The sequence below is a fragment of the Phoenix dactylifera genome, chromosome 2 (assembly GCF_009389715.1).
Source record: "Phoenix dactylifera cultivar Barhee BC4 chromosome 2, palm_55x_up_171113_PBpolish2nd_filt_p, whole genome shotgun sequence".
NCBI lineage: Eukaryota > Viridiplantae > Streptophyta > Magnoliopsida > Arecales > Arecaceae > Phoenix > Phoenix dactylifera.
The window spans coordinates 7336339-7353829 of record NC_052393.1 but is presented as its reverse complement, the minus strand read 5'-3'; the positions used below and the strand labels follow the sequence as shown (position 1 = coordinate 7353829).

The 17491-nt window shown below is 40.3% G+C and overlaps 2 protein-coding genes across 5 annotated transcripts in view; both read right to left on the bottom strand.

The window, feature by feature from the left end:
* The window catches only part of LOC103710761, an 83000-nt gene extending 78334 nt beyond the window's left edge, over positions 1–4666 (bottom strand). The window contains exon 1 of one of the 3 annotated variants that reach the window (XR_005508642.1): positions 4381–4665. Coding sequence is in view for 2 of the 3 variants with exons in the window: in XM_039119430.1 (XP_038975358.1) it covers positions 4381–4477 (97 nt within the window). In the remaining variant the exon portion in view is untranslated. Of the gene's footprint in view, positions 1–4380 lie in introns of all 3 variants that reach the window. The other 2 variants (XM_039119430.1, XM_017843711.3) reach the window with 2 other exon arrangements.
* A 5951-nt stretch (positions 4667–10617) lies between these two features.
* On the bottom strand, positions 10618–11946 carry LOC103710804 (FCS-Like Zinc finger 2). 2 transcript variants are annotated; one of them, XM_039119424.1, is made up of 3 exons: positions 11379–11946; positions 10956–11205; positions 10618–10925 (listed from the first exon to the last, which is right to left on the bottom strand). In XM_039119424.1, exons 1-2 carry the CDS (start codon positions 11651–11653, stop codon positions 11004–11006), a joined length of 477 nt encoding a protein of 158 aa, XP_038975352.1. In that variant the 5' UTR covers positions 11654–11946; the 3' UTR covers positions 10618–10925; positions 10956–11003. The 2 variants fall into 2 exon arrangements, with proteins under 2 accessions (XP_038975352.1, XP_026661926.2); XM_026806125.2 differs by having other exon boundaries at positions 10618–11205; positions 11379–11932.
* Between the last annotated feature and the right edge of the window lie 5545 nt (positions 11947–17491).

Here is a 17491-nt window from a genome sequence, read left to right as displayed (position 1 = left end):
AAAACAGTTTTTGGCCCCACGGAAGAAGGGTGGATATCAAGGTATACCAAACCAGGCCGAACCGCCCGGTTCACCTGTACCGAATTGAACCGGTAGGGAACCAGATCAGTTCATCCCTAAATTTCGAAATCCTTCCTAAACCGTCCTAAATTGCCCCGCACCGGAAGGTTCAAAGCGGAACCAATGTGAACCGTTCGTTTCGCACCGATTTAAAAGACTTCAATCATGGTCTATTGAACCGGGGTGAACTGCCTGGTTCTCCTCGTACTGAAACAGTACTGTACCGAACTGGTAGCCAACTGACATAGGGCCCGATACCGGTTCAGCTAACTTGGTAGATACCTTCAAAAAAAACAGACCCAACTCCCCACACCTGAAGAAATGAGCGGCAATGTGGCATCATGGAATGCCTAGAACAATGATTGGTTGAACAAGCTAGCCATCATCAGGCAAGAGATACAGAACCAAGATATTGACCCAGTTTTGTCATAAATATCCTATGCATGTCAGATCTCTATGTTAGAGCATTAAAAGCAATAGGGCAAAGCCTAGGAGTTGTTTGGCAAGTTTGAAAAGGCAGGATTTGCACAGCATGATGGTTCATTATGGGGATCCATTAGACCTAGCTAGCCATAAAACTGCATAGACCTAAGGAAGGTCAATATTGAAACAGAGTGTATCTTGGAGCTAGCCAAGGAATTGACAGCCAACAGATCAAGCCAAGTGGCTACAAAATGGGTTGCATAGAAGTTGTCAATATCTACTTTTACTTGATAGGCAGGTTTGAAATTGGAGAATCAAGGTGCAAGGGACAACGATAGACCATGAACAAGAATGTAACACAAGATGGCCATGAAGAAAGATGTGCCATGGACCCAAGACCAAGACTAAAGCATGAGAGCTTTGTGATTACCTAGCTAATGAAATCTTGGTAGGCTTAAAATGTTCAAGGTCATTCATGGAGAAGTCCCTCGTGATGCAAAGGCATTAACATGTTTATGTAGTGTGGATCTCTATGTTAAATGAGTTTGGCCATGGGTGTCAAGCTTAAATAAGGTTGTCAAATTCAGATCCCTCTTAACCCCCAATTTCAGAGGATAGGGACTTAAGTGAAAAAAAATCCAATTTGAGTCCCACAAGAGAACTAGGGCTCAACCATGTTTCATTTAGTTTTTGGTCCCCAGTCATTTTATTCACATTTGCATTCTTTCGGGAGCTAGCTTGTGTTTGACTTGAAATCAACTCGCCCGACTAGTAAATGACCTAAGCTCGAGCCAAATATTGCAGCTTGAAAGATAAACAAGTCAAGCTTAAGCTAGATCCGGCTCATTTGGTTTCAGCTCGACAAAGCACAGAATATACTTTTTATTATGAAATAATAAATAGATATATAATGTAATATATAGTTTTTAAAACAAATAAAGTGCATGGGTGTAAAATGTTGGAGATGTTATTCAGCCATTGGAGCTTAATCCCATGGCTCAATTCCTTACTAATTACCCAGTCATTGGATTAAAGATCCAACATATAACCAATCAAGTAGATGTATATTATTTAAGATAAATATATGAGAAATCCTCTCACTCCCAAATCCAACCTATCAGCCTTCCCTCTCCTCCCACCATCCACCTCCTAATCCTCTCTTCTCTCTTCCACCCTTCACCTCTAAGCTCTGAACCATCCCCCCCCCCCCCCCCCCCACTCTCTCCTCCTTGAGATCCTCCAAAGAAAAGCCTTCCGGACCTTCTCACCCATTGCTGCCATCCACTAGCCGCAACCATGATTCCAATGTTGATCGAGGCTTCACAATATCACCCCCTCAACACCATTGATATGGAGATCCACCAGATCAAAACCAACTCTTGTAGATCTCTTAATGAGTCAACCAGGATCACTCTATCTCCTTCCAATTCTTTTTAGATCCTGAAATCTATGCTTCTGATCACCTGCTTGTTCTTGTTCTGTTTTCCCTCCCCCTTCCACCAAAAAATTGGTTAACCTAAGAATATTTTTCAAGTTTGGTGAGCTGAACTCCAACGAGCCAAGCTTGAGCTAGGATTTGCTAGCTCAACTCAAGCTCGATCAGGCCATATTTAATTTCAAGCTGAGCTTGAGCAGGCCCTAGCTCACTAATGTTCGACTCCTTTACACCCCTATTAATACATGCCTTTGACTATTTTACACACACTTATGCATTTATGCATTATTCAATTTCTATCCCATGGTTTTAAAAATAAAATAAAATAATTATCAAAACAAGGGACTTGCACAATGGATCCTGGTCAATAAAAAGAAGTCAAAGTAGAAACCATAAATCAAGCTCTTTTAACAAATCTGATTATGGAATCACAGGCATCCATCAAGTGCACCTTTTCTTTAATTAATCAAAATGCATTGCAATAGTAGAAAACAAAATCCTGCTTCTAATCTTTTTCCCAATCAAGTGAGACCCCCCTCCCCAGTCCATTGCTTCCACCCTGCTCTACCTTCGACCTTGCCATCCATCAGTCCATGAGCCATCTCCATTCAGCATCACCCTTCTTTACCAATGGCTGACCTTTTATTAACCTTATTGGTGTCCATCCAGGTCGAGGCCCAAACACATCCTTTGGGCCTCTGGCCTTCTCTCTCACCTCCTTTGGTTGCTCTATGCCCTCTACCCCCTCCTCCCCTTATACTCTTCCCCAAGCCTCCCATTCCTCCCATAACTGGATTCATTGAAGTATCCAAAACGGATTTGCTTACAAATTCCATACCTACATTCATGTCACCATGTGTAAGCAAACCTATTCATCCAAGTTCAGGTTTAAGAGGTGTATCTCCCATGATCAAAAGTCATAATATATGGAAATCAAGTGCAAGGATGGAAAAAGGCATATGGTACTTGAGTTATTAGGAAGATGAAGTGGCAGGAAAAGGTACCTTGTTGCCGTACACTCTTAAAGGGAGCTATCCTACAACATGGAGTTGCACATAAACGTTGTGGTTGATGCAGTGGATGCTACTGCTCATAGACATGGAAGAGTGATGGAAGAGTTCAGATTTAAAAAGGTGTAAGGCAAGAAACATGAGGCCACATGACTTATTGCTTTGTTGGACTGCACCTGTTTTGTGCATTCATATGAAAGACTGAGGGGTATAGCTTTGATAGGCAACACACTGGGGTGTCGCGCACATAGCAAAGGCAAAGTTGAACCATGATGCCCTACAACCTATTCTAGTTCAAGAAATCTATAGATCTAAATATTTGTAACTGCGAATATGCAAACAAATACAACACATCCAGACACATAAACATATCATGGTTTTGAAACTGGTCGAAACCATAACCAAGACCAACGATCAAGGGTTGCCAACTTGCCATACAACAGACTTTAGCCATGCTTGTTGCATGATATAAGAATATAAAAGAATAGGTTGCATCTAATAAGCGTATGATTGCCTTAACAGAATTAAAAGGCCCAGTATTGGGCAAAATTAATGTCAATTACATGATATCAGCTGACGGATCATGCCCAACTACATTTGACCCTTTTATGCTTGGAAAGCTCACAAAGATCTCAATAGTCTAAACAAATACTACAGTTAAATAATAAATTTAAAAAAAAAAGATTACTAATCTTATTATTAAGATCCTAGAATAAAAATTGTCACTTCACTCATCGAGTTGAAACCAAAGAAGTGAAGGCAAAAAAAACAAGAAAAGAAAGGAAGGAAAGAAAGAAAGAAAGAAAGAAAAAACAGTGAACATGCAAGTTTAAGTTATAGATGGATAATAGACAGGCATAAATAGAAACACAACCGGATGAAGGAAGGCAGCCCCGCGCACCAGGAGCCCGAACATCTATCCTAGTTTCGTTTTGACCCTAGTGCTTTTGATTATCACAAAAAAGCGGTTGTTACCTTCGGAGATAAAGATCATGAACTTCTGAATTATTCAAGAAGTCACGGAAGTAGTGTCCACAATGTGATCAAGAACATTAACCAAATAAAATGAAACCACAAAGATACATAAGCTATATGTCCATTTCCAAAAAATCACACGATCCTACAATTCAGCCAGTCGACTTGATCATTCGAACGATCCTCAAAATTCAAATAAACTCATCAAAAAGTTCCCCACGAAACACCGTTTCAGCCTCGAAACCTACTGAAGACAAAGAAATCATGATCAAGAACCGCCGTCTCACCCAACCCCAAATTTCCCACGGTAATTACATATCAAGAAACGCAAGAAAAGAAAGAAAGAGGAACTAGAGGTCTAATTTGCTTACATTAATTCGGTACATCCTGATAAAGATTTCGAATAAATTGAAATATTCTTGATTGTTTTACACAAGTTGAACGGAAAGGAAAAGGAGGAGTATAGAAGAAGGGCACCTTTCCATACGCTAATCTTGAGAGCCTCCTTGTTGAGGCCCCGGACGTAGTTGCCGAGATACTTCTGGAGCAAGAAGGCTACCTTATCTTCCAACATCGTCGTCTTCGTCGCCGCCGCCGCCGCCTCCTGCTACGATCGTCGTCGAGGGCCGGGGAGGAAGGGACGAGAAACGAGGAAGAACGAAACAAGATCCAAGAAGAAGGAAAGGAGAGGGGGTAGAGGAGGGGGGGGAAGAAGAGACGGGGCGGTGGTTCTGGAGAGCGGGCAGGCTCCACGTTAGTAGTGACGAACGAGAGGAACGCGGTCACCCTGGAAAATTAATATAAAAAAAAAGAGAGAGAGCCCATCGGAGACTGAAATACCTGCGAGGCCCTTCTGCTTTGTCGGTAACTACAGCGGGTGCCACTGGCTTTTGCTTAATTCTAAAGCTAAACGTTGGATCTGTCGATGCGAGGAGGCAAATAGAATTCACACGAGGACGACTTGTTTGTCCGCATGGTTACCATACATGCAAGCCGCATCTACGACATGATGCATGGCCGACCGTTATGTGCCATTGTACATCATTAAGCGGCAATCCGCACCCTCCCTTGCATGGTGGTGATTGATGATGGATTTGGGCACACTCGTGGACAAATTAAAAAAGGATCTGACAGTGGTACCCAGCAAATTGGAAACTGTAATTGCAAAACTTTTTAGATTTACAGCCTACCACAAACAATTTTGTGGTGTGAAAACCTGCAAGGCAAAATCAAAAAAAGTTGGCAGTCGTAGATTGTAGCTATAGTTGTAAGTAGGATATGCTATACCGTATCGTACTGAACGAAACCGAATATACCGTACCAATCCGATATCGATACTAGTATCGATGGTGTACAGATACACGGTATGCCAGGCATACCGCATATCATACCGTATCAAGACTATAATAGTATGATACCGGTATGAGGTCTGGTATCAGTACGGCGAACCTTGTAGATTATAATTATCATCAGAGTGTTAGCTAAGGCTTTTTCTCGATTGTTTACATAATTTATATGTTTCGCATGTGCTAGAGATAATGCCTTTTTTTTTATTAGTTCGTGGATATTTAACTCTCCGACAACTAATTATCAACCACATGTGCTTGTTATAAAGCAAATCAAGCAATATCTACAAAACCACAATAGATCTCTTAGAAAGTGGCTTTCTTATGATGATACTTGCTAATGCTAACAAAACAGTCATTCTGTATTGCCTAGCATTATTAGACCTCGATTGCATTAACGGAACAAAAAATATAGTGAACTTGCCTCTTTATATCTATGACACATAAAAATCATTTCTTAAAAGCAAATGAGAAAATCTATAAATTTCTGCAAGACTTATCAACCTTCTGAATTCATATGGTTGTCCATATTTTTCTTACAAGGCTATGTGTTTTATTTCATACCTCAATCTTCTCTATCATGTTTCAAAGCTTTTTAGAATCATGTTGCCCAAGTATATCGATCTATAACCTTAAAATTACAGCGGTGCTGCACTCTTTTGCATATTTGCAAAGAGGCATGTTATTCTATTCATGTTTAATTATCATGAACATTCTGGATATTTAATAAGTCTATATTTGTCTTTATATGCTCTTATAAATATTTTTATTACTATTAGCACAGAAATAAATATTGACTCATGTCAGATTCTATATTACATAAAACAAAATCAATGTGATTTAGGTGTGATTTAGATGTGATTTAGGTTTCATTAATTCAGTTTTTAATTCCCAGTTTCCCAAGAGCCATCAACAAGTAACTAATAGAGGGTAGATAGACCTTATTATTGGCGGCCATTTCTAACTCGGCTAACCATCGGTTAAAGTTATCCTTTATTTAGCCGAGATTCCTAACTTAGGTAAGTTATGAAAAAAAATTGAAAAGGTAAAGAAGAGAAGTGGGAGCTTGGACGGTTAACTACATGAGTGCTGCTTCCTAACACTCTTTTTTGGGCCCTTGTCACACTCATAGATTTGTGGGATACTTGGAGGTCTAATGAATAGCAGGCCAGTGCTGTATATTAACCTACCACTCACCACACTTCAATTCTCGAGCAGGGAATAGAATGGTGTAAAATTTTTCCCTAGCTTTATTTTCTTTAAGAAGTGTCGATCAAATATATTACCTTTCGACAAATATTTAATTGGTTAAACTAATAACCCATCCTCAACAAGTAGATAGCAACGAAACATGCCCTGGTAGCTTCTATAGTATGACACATAGATAGTGGACCTGATATTGCATAGATTTTGCGACTATTTGGGAATGAGATACTGTTTTTTTTTTTGGTATAATAACGGCTCACGTCCGATGAATGTGCATGCGGCCAACAAAATCAGAAAATAGATGACTACATACAAGTGTCGATACAGACACGTGGTTCACTCAAATAAAGCCTCCTAAATAATGTGCAGCAAAGGAAGTAACTTAGTCGGTAGCATAGTTTATCATAGTCAGATGGGACTCGCACTCCCTATAAACATGCTGTTTTTTTTTTTCACAATTATTATGTGAAACCTAAGGACGTTTTGGGGATACCGGGATATATGGTATCCTCGCTATTTCGCTGCCAAGTTGGGGGTATTTACTATTTACGCATCCCATTGTCTTGGGTGGTTCTATATACACCCCCCCTATTGCTCAGGACACCCCCCAAAAATTAAAAAAAAATTAAATACTCTCTACACCCCCCCATTTGCTAAGGACACCCCTAAAAAATTAAAAATTCCTAAATTACCCCCCACCCTCCCCACTCCCTCACCTAAATTGCTCTTACACCCCCCAAACCCCCCCCACCCCGCTCTTTCCCTCCAAAACACCTCGCCAACGCCCAAAACCCCTCCGTTCCCCCTTCTCCCTCTCGTCGCCGGCATTCTCCCGATCTCCGACCACCTCGCCGGCTTCTCCCAGAACCACCTCGCCGGCTTCTCCCGAAATTTTTTTTTTCACGGTTCGTGCTCCGTTCGGCACTGGATCGCCGAACAAAAGGCTTCTGTTCGGCTGAACAGTGCCGGACAGAAGCCTTCTGTTCGGCACTGTGCAGCCGAACAGATCTGTTCGGTTGAGGGTTGCCGAACAGAAGGCTTCTGTCCGGCACTGTTCAGCCGAACAGAAGCCTTTTGTTCGGCGATCCAGTGCCGAACGGAGCACGAACCGTGAAAAAAAAAAAATTTCGAAACAAGGTGGACACGTACCTTTGCGGCCGATTCTTCGTCCCAAATCACTAGTTGCTTGTCCATGCTTCGAATGGGGCTTAAATCTCCTTCAAAGATCGCCTAAACGATGTAAATGGATCGAGGGGTTTAAGGGGGGTTTGAGGGGTGTTTTTTTTTTTCTTTTCAAAACGAAACGGAGGAAGAGGAAGGGGGGTGTATGAAAAAATTTCAAGGGCAATATGGTAATTACACTAAAGGTTAGTTTGGGTATTTTCTTTTTGGTTTTTGAGGGGTGTCCTTAGCAATAGGGGGGGGTGTATATAGAACCACCCCATTGTCTTTTGATCTACGGCGGCGGCCCGCTTTACTTCCGAGCACGCAAAGCTAGTCGGCTGCCGCGCTGCGAACGCCACGTATGCTCTCGCAGACGGTTGTCCTTATCACTGTGGACCATCAACGCTCGTGGGCTCTATCCAGCGGTCCAGAGGGTCCAGTTCATGGTAGCCCAGCACCAGGCTCGGCCCCAATCTCTTTCCCACGAGGTGGCTTTTTCAAGCGTTCAATCTTTGGGGTGGTGCTTGGATCTGAATGCATTTTAAGGTCCAATGGGCCCGTGGGTTAGTTTTGTCAAACTAGGTTTGGGTTTGGGTCGGAAAGGAGTCGTTGTGAGTATAGCTTGTAATAGAGTGCACTCGACCCATCTGGATCCCTTGCAAAAGGCACAAAAATATGTTTCAGGGGGTTGAGATGCCAGGTCATTACGTTGAGCTAATAGCCCTCCTAGATATATCTACTGGGGCAACACAATATTAGGATGCAGTTTTTCTTGAGTGGTGACAAAGAAAGCTAGGAGAGATTCGGTGCACACAAATCATAGAAAGAGTTGGATGTGTAGGGATGAAAGCAGATCAGATAATATCTATCCAAATCCATTTCTATATCTAAATCTATCCCGATATGGATATAAATTTGAGTACCAACTAATATTCATTTTTCTTTAATGAATATAGATAGACAACCATCTGATATATATCCAAATATTCAATTCTATTTGTGACTTTATTTAATTTTATATAGAACTCATTAACTTTTAAAGAAACTCATTATCTATTTATTTGATTTACCATCCACTTAATAATATTTTAGATTTTGTGGTCATAAAATTTAATTATCCAATTATATCCCTATTCATATCCATGCTTTCAGTATCCGATATGTTTCCATATCCTTGTAAAGCAAATATGGATGTGAATTTTTGCCTCCAACTAATATCCATATTCGATCTGGTTTCAAGTCTATCAGGATGCACCACCCAAAAAGCATTACACTCCGAAACACCTTGTCGATGTTACTCGATTGCCGGCACATGGGATTATATGTAAAGATCTAAATCTGGGCAATTTATGTTAGGTGCCTCGATTCATACAACATTTTATTGGGCCAGGATGAGTCTGGCAGGCTATCATATTAAAGGGCGCATATTGAAGCCCAAGACATTGCATCAGAGCCATGTTACATGAATATTAACAATCTTATGAAGATAAAAAAGAAAGTAACGCCCTCAGAGCCATAGATTTTTGAGGACAGGCGGATGGAGATTGCCATGCACGAAGTTCTCAGAAGCAACGCCCTCATTCAGCACAATGCTCGGTTCTCACCATCATTTGCTTGCTTCATCATTGGCTCGACCTACACCACGCTAGCTGTAGCCCAAGAAATCTTTCACCAAACCAAATTAAGATGGCACGTCATTTGATTCTTGATTCATCTGAGTGGGCATCGAGTGCAAAGTTTCCGAGCGTTACGTAAAAGACTTGGTCAGGTCAATGGCACCGACCGAGTCAAGAAGACTTGGATACTTGAAATTCCGCAACGAATACTCCTACTGCTCCCATTTAATTACCCAGCCAATCAGAAACGGGATTTGTTTTTGTGTTTTTGTTTCCCTACAAATTAATAAAATACTATCTAAAAATTAACGCTAAAAGCACTGCAAACTGCTTGTTACTTGATTTCATTTTTTTATTTCCCTGCAGATTAGCAAAACACTGCACCGAAATAAATGTTAGAGGCAGTATTTGCACGCGGCTTTGTGAAAAAAATAATAATTTTGACTCAAATGGCAGTGATCATGCGAGATTAGTATGAAATATGCTAAAACAATTTTTTTTTTGATACAGCAAAAGAAACAAAATAAATAATAATATAAAAAACTAACGAAACATTAAAATAGCACAGCATCTGAAACTTAAGCTCCGAAGGAAAAATAGATTCCTCATGAAACTCACAATTAACATCACCGCTTGCCCAGCCAATCCGGCACAAAATTGGTCTCTCTTAACACTTGCTCAGCTTTGGAACAATTTAATAAAAAAATAATGTACTGGAAGTAAGGAAACAAAGAACCGGAAGCCACAGAATATATTAAAGCATTGATCCATGTAACGAATCGCCCTCCAAATTTACTTCCTTGCAATGAGTTTTTCTATATGCTTTTTTTTTTGAAAAATTTCCTGCCTATGCTTCAGAATTTTCACGAATTCAAGTGCATCTTTTTACTCCAGAATTCCATTCAGTCATGCACTACCGAATATATTAATTGCGGTAAAATTACAGAGGATGCGTAAAAACAGTTACGGGTAATACCATTGCTCCTCTCTGAAAAGGGTGGCGTAACGTTTAAAACCTCGACTGTAGATATTTTATCGATCGTTGGATTCAATAATAAGATGCCGACATCTGATAGTTTAGCGGAAAAAAGGGGCAACATCTAGCTTTATATTTCCCAGTCAAATTTCCTGGGTCATGACGCTACCTTCCGAGTCACGGGGAAAGAAGCATGGAAAAAGAGAGCCATTCATTGTTCTCGTTGCTTTTTTTATTTTTTCCTCAGTCGACTAAAACAAAGAGAGAGAACCATTTATGCGAAAAGAGATGGCCAAGATGTGCAGTTAATTGATCTGAGCGAAGTCAGCATAATTAAACTACTCAGTACGTTTATATATATATATATATATATATATATATGTGCTTATATCTTGCACAGAATCCGTATGGAGATCTCGCCCTCGGCCAATCCACCGGAAGCCAGGACGACACTACCAGTGAAGTCGAGAAAGAAAACAGCCTGATAGAAGCCTCAGAAAAAGCCCTTCCCTCGTACCCAAAATTTACATCTAAAAAGTAAAAAAAAAAAGAAGCATATAACGCAACCGCATAGCTGCTCTTCCTCTTCCTAGCTCCAATACATCAAAAAAAAAAAGTTCCTACTTTTCATCAGTAGTGTAGGACCAAAAGTGATGTCTTGTGCTCTTCTGGTAATCTTCTCCCCTTCTTTTTCATCACTTCCTTCTTGTATGCATATATATATATATATATATATATATATATATATATATATATATATATGGTTTTGATCTCTGGGTTGTGTGAAGAGTTTTAGCCGGCCACAACGGTGCCAGCAGCCCGGACGTGGATGTTCTGGGCCTTGGGAGGGCTGGTGGCGTTGGACTTCTGCTTCTGTGCCTTCTTCTCCTTACTCGTAGAAGCCTTCAAGGAAAGCTTCCGGTTCTTCTCCTTGGCCTCGTCCATCTCGATCTGCTCTTGCCTGCACTCCTCGCTACAGAACGGTGTGTCTCCTCTGCGTCCCCAAAAGACCCCTCCGTCAGTCAAACAAATTCCCCAGCCAGAAGAAACATAATAAAATACAAGAGATCCTAAGGGCACCGGTCACCGTCCAATGCCCGCTGCTCCGACATCGCCTTCTCCGGCGATGTCGGAGAAGATATAGGATATAGGAGATGAGGTGCAAACCTGTACATAAAGATGTCGCGGTTGCCGGTGAGAGGCTTCTGGCAGAGAAAGCATGAGTCGAGGAAGTGGCGCGGCCCGTCGTCGGAGAGTGGGTCGCAGAAGAACCTCGATCTCGGGGATCCCAACATGGCCTTGTAACTTCCCTTCCTGCTGTTATGAGTATTATCGGAATAGGAGGGACAGAGGACGTAAGGAGCGCCCTCAGAGGACCCCGCTTCAAGATCAGAGGACGAGGAAGAAGAAGAGGACGAAGAAGAAAAGGAAGAACAGTCCATGGATTACGTTGGATTCAGATTGCGAGATCTCAGTGCTTTGAAGCCTTTGTTCCGGTTTTTCGCTTACTCTTTTTCTTTGATGGGTTTAGAGAGACGGTAGTGGGCTGGTTCTGGGAAGGAGAAGGAGAGGAAAGTGGAGAGGTTATAAAGGGAGAAGGGCGTGGGGAAGGGGAGTTATAAAAAAGCGGTGTGGTGCGTAAAGAAAGGGAGAGAGAGACCAAAAACAAAGAAAAAAGAAGGAAGGGGCCAATGGCCGGGGCGAAGCATGCATCCGGGTTCAAAGCCCCTTCCTTCTAAAAGGGTGGGAGAGGAAAGAAATGTGAACTTGTGGTCCCGAATGCCACCATCCGTGAATCTATAGGTTAATAGAAGAGACTTACTAGATTGAAAAATATATATTTTTATAATTCAATGATGCTTGTCGCTGGCTATAATATCTCAACGTCAAACTACATTGAAAAACTATGTTGATAGAGAATCATATAGCGACATACAATGGTTGAAAATATTAAAATTTAGTAGCTCTTACTTGGAGGTTTAGCATTGGGTGATATTTAATCATAAGGACTGTTCTCATCAAGTGCAAGTTATTAGTTTTTTTTTTATGCGTGCTTTTGGTTTACTTACAGTAAGAGATTTGATGTTTTACTTTACTTTGTTTTGGAAAAAAAATTGTTTGTTTTTGGAGTAGTTGCTTACTTTGTTAATTCATGTAAATTATAAACAGTTGTCATGTGTGTTTAGCTTTGATCATCAATGTTTATTTTAGACTTGACAGGAAAATTTTTGGCCATGTTGAAAACTCTTTATAATTGAAAAACGAAACTTTCTTTGTCATTTTCTTGGTCTTTGAGCTTTTCTAATAGCGAGTAAAATGAAAGTTGATGACTATAAACATTATCTATTAGTCTTGAGATCTCAAAATATCTTCAATCTTTGATTGATGTTTTATAAAAAGGTTTGGTGTGAATTTCAACATATTTAGAAGGTAAAATATATCTACAAGAAAGAGATATCTCGTATTATATAACCAATTATCTATAAACTATCTTCAAGAAAAAATATATTCATTTTATTACAATTCAATGCTAAACACAAGCTCATCTAAGCCTCAATTCCAAACTAGATAGGATCAGCTGCATGAATTTCTCTCTCTCTCTGTTTAGGGCAAAAACCATTATATCTATGTACTTTAATAAAATTAGAATAGAGACTTATATTTGCCGATTATTTTTTTAGAAGCAACTAATATGATTTTTTTTATCATGCTGTCTTTAAAACTAAAAATAATCTCCAAATGCTGAATTGCTTTTTTTTTTTCTTTTGCAATATCATCTTTCCAAGTAATTCAGCTGCTCAAAACTTTGTTTCCCTTTCTTAAGAGAAGGTTTGAGAAAGTTCTTTTACCGTTTCAAATTACTGAGACAAAACTACGAGGAAAGACAAAAATAAGGTCGTTTTAGAGGGAGTTATAGGCAATAATTGTCCACTTCAAAAGCGAATTAGTCATTGATTGCCTGCCACGCGGTCCATCTCGAAGCATCTACAAAGCTCTCAAAAAATTTAATTAATCAGAATATAAATGCGGCACACAGTTTCCTGACCTCGCTCCAGTGGTCCTGGAGGCTGGTCGGGAAGGGGTGGGGTGGGGGGGCATTCCCGTTATTAAAGCAAAAACCCAGCCTCCTTACTTAAACCCCAGGAACTAACTAGATCTCCCACCAGCGCGTCCCCGTTACGTCACTCCCTTTCCCACCGGCTCTCCCCGGTCACCCTCCCCGCACGGTTCCCGATCTCCCGGTCACCCCTGACATCGCCCTTTTTTGCCGTCCGGCATGCCGCCGTGGGCCCCAGTGGGACCCGCTCCATAATGGCGCGTGACCTCGCTTTGTTCGCTCTTCCCCCGGCCCTTTCACGGATCTCCCTTCTCCGGTCAGCTCACCGCCTCCGTAACCTCACTCGTTGTCCGTTCCGTTTTTTTTTTTTTTTTTCCTTAAGGTATATGATATCGACTTCTCACACCAAATATCTGCAATTAAAATAATAATATTATTAATAAAAGTTACTTAAGTGAGGAGGCCACTCAATCAGTGCTTTAATTGGACGGCTATGGATGATAATTTTATTTTCAGCTAGGTCATGGGAGAAAAGGGCGAGGGCTTTTGCTTTATAGTGGTGGTTTGTATGATTGGTGCAGGATTGAAGTGCTTTAGGACCTCCAAAATGGGTTCGAGTTGTACACCGAAAAAGGCGCGGAACAGGGGGAGTGGGTGTCTCTCTCCATCGCTATCGGGAGAAAAGAAGAGGCGGTTAGTGCTATTGCACCGCTTAATTAATTACAACTACACACAGTAACGCCGTTGTACTTGTTTTTACTGAACTTAATTAAAAAAGATATTCCACTTACTGAATAGCAGTCATTATTTAAAATTTTATTACTTGAAAATAATAAAATGAGTAGTAATTATTCGATACTACGGCTTAAAAAAATAATAATATTGATTATCTTTGTTGCTAAAAAGAGATAACGGTCAAGTCATGCCCGTTAGTTCAAACTTAGTGAAGCGAATCTGGATCTTGCCTCGACGAGATAACTAAACTGCTTGGGGCGATGGCTGTGATGGGTCGGGACGGTGGACCCACGAGCCTAATTGTGACCGGCGGTGGTAGAAATAAAAATATATACAGTTCCATGCGCGTTTTGGGAGGGACCACCGAGAGAACGGTGGAGAGCCCACGGATCAGAGCACCAGACGGTGGCGATTGCATCATTCGACGCTTCAATGCGGCCCCTTTTGCTTAGCGTAGGTTACGCGTCACCGTCGCTGCCGGTGCTACGGGTTTTTAGCTTGACGGTGACGCATTTGATTCGAGCGGTGGAGATTCTCCTTCGTTGCCCCACCGATGTCCAGGCTCCAGTCCGCTTCCCGTCAACGGTCGACTTGGGGAAATCAGGGTGGACCCAACTGACCCGAGTTTTTATGCGACGAGAGTAATTACACGGCCGTGATGAGAGGTCCAATCAAACCGGCTGTCTTAGGGTTACTTATTTACTTATTTATTTATTTATTTTTAGCACAACCAAGCAAAAACAAGAAAAAAAAAAAATTCGGAGAGAGACTACGTCCAAAAATTACTTTGAAATATTGAGCAGCTTAGAAGACGACTTACTATTCACTTTCCAGTATATGTGCGTGGTCTAAAAGGTACTGCACTCATCCATCATCCATCGAATAGATCACCATAGCTACATTCCTCTCAAGTAAGATAATACCTTTCTATACTGTCTTGAGCTCCGCTCTAGTGGTCGTCGATCCAGCAATGCTTTGCTCTCTAGTGATAATTAATCTTGAGTCATGACTCTACTCCTACTCTATCTTCGTTACTGGACATACATCTTAAGTTGCTGGAGGGTTGGGGTGGGGGCTGCGTTGGGTTATCATCGTGGAATGGGAGTTGGGGAAATTTATTGTTTCCGGAATCGTCACTTCGCTGCGGAGCCCAGCTTCCTTTTTCAATTTCTTCCTTTCCTTGCGGGGTTTTTGTATTGGTGGATGCTGTGGAAACGCCAGAGAGGGCGACACGCGTGGACTTGACCGCGCGGTGTCGACACCGTTTTGGAGGGCCACCTAGAATTTCTTGAAGTAGTTGGGCGATTGAAATATCCTGGTAGCAAGTTGCTTCATGTCCTTTTTTTTCTTCTTTTTAGGTCTTTTATTATTCACTCGCAATTAATGGCTGCATTCATTTATTAACCAAAAATATCATCTTTCATTTTCCAGTTTATGTTTGGGAAAAAGAAGGAATTTTTATGTTGAGAAAAAGTTAATTGATTGAATTTAAAACTAGCCTTGGGTTTTCTAGAATAGGGATCTTTATATTAGTGATTGAACTCTGGAAAACACCCACTGAAGCTTAAAAATAGATTCTATAGCATTTTGAATAGGATTGCATATGTTGAGATAGAACTATATATTATGCGTCTGGCTTTTTTTTTTTTTTAGCAGAAAGAGAACTAGCAATGGATTGGTTATAAATGATATATGGCTGAAAGATATACATTGGAGTTCCAAAATCAAGAGAGTTGCACCTTCATTTTTCCTTCAAAAAGAATTAAACTTGCATCTTCAATAAGATGTCTGATTTAATATAATCTATATATGTTGCCACTAGCAAATTCACTCATTTCATGGAGCTGCGATACAAGTCTATATGGCAGAAATACACGAACTTTCATTAAATGCATGCATGCAAGATAAACTATTAGTGCTTATTTACTTTCCCAAGATACATGCACCATCCTTGTACATGCATGGAGGACCACTAGAATCATCAACAATAAAACTGTGTAATTCGCATACATGTGGTTTTGACAGCTTGTAGAAGACCAACTTATAGCTTTGCTAAATACTCAATTTCCAGATTTTTTTTAACAAAAACAGTGATTTCTATACACCAAAAATGGAATAAAAGTGATATATAATCAAATATCAACTAAGTCCAGAGGCGATGAAACAGAATTTACCTGAGAGGGCCTTGGCATTACAAATTATAAAGCTACAATTGGTAAATTAGTTTTGTGAATTGCATATCTTTCAACCAAGAAGAAAATAATAAACAAGCCTTCAAAAATTTAAATACATGCTCTCATTTGCTCTACGTGGTAGAATATATGAAAAACTCATCACAATGCTCCAATTGGCTAGTATAAACCGAGCCCTGTTATAGCTATATATGGTTGTCCAAGAATAATGCTCCAACTATCTATAGTTGACTTCATATTTGCGTGCCTGTATGGACTAACCACTTACTCAAGTCTCGACCATTAGAAAATAGGTAAATATTTTAGCCGCACAACTCAAAACAAATTCAAAGTAAAGTTAGATATATAAAACCATGAACATTGTTATACTAAATAATTTATGCAAAATAAATATGGCAAACCGCTCAAGAAAATACATCACAAGTTGCTGGCTTTCATCAAGTATATTTGCATGAATGCTCACGTTATTTTGATAATATTTGTAACATTTCAGTACCTTACTAAAAAAAATTAGCCAAAAAATATTATTTAAATTTTTAAATTTTATATAAATATCTAAAATCTATTAAATTTATAGTTGATATAAAACTAAATATGTATTTATATAATTTTTTAATATTTTTTTTTATTTTAATGTAAAAAAAATTCTCCAGCTGCGTGTGGCCTCTCGTTGACCCACACATGTGGGGAGACGGCAGTCTCCCTCGTTAGACGTGTGTCCCCTCCTTGGCTAACAAGTCCTTGTAGCCACACGATTGCACTCTCTCTCTCTCTCTCTCTCTCCCTCTGTTAAAATAATCGTGTCACTGCTTTCCCAGCAATGAGCAATGTGAGCCCAAATAAAAATGGGCCGTCGAGTACAACTTTTTTTTTCTTTATTGATAAAATAAAAGCTAGTTTGGTAAGGTTGCGCGCTTTGAGGTGGCAACTTCCGTCACCTTTTCTCTTTCTCTCTCTTCGCTCTAGTACGATAGGTAAAAAAAATAGTTCGTTGATAGTCTCGAGGATTCTCTAGGGTTACGTACACAGACATGTGGCTGGACGCCATGGATCCACGGCTTTTGGCCATGTTATTTTAAAGGCCTCGAAGGGGAATCAGAATCCAGTACGAATGAAATGAGGCTTCGTGGAAGGAAGGGTTGGTGGTTTATAAAGCGAAGAGCACATGATCTCTGCTTTCAAAGAGATTCGTTTGGTAGCATCTTTTACTAGGTATAAAGTCTAAGTTCTGGGTGGTCCACATAGAAAATTTCTCCTTGTTCGATCTCATGCCTACATTACTCTCGTGAAATCAT

Coding starts and splice junctions, on each gene's coding strand:
- LOC103710804 (XM_039119424.1), bottom strand. CDS start 11,653: ATGGACTGTTCTTCCTTTTCTTCTTCGTCCTCTTCTTCTTCCTCGTCC. Junction 11,206..11,378: donor CGCGACATCTTTATGTACAG/GTTTGCACCTCA, acceptor TTGGGGACGCAG/AGGAGACACACCGTTCTGTA.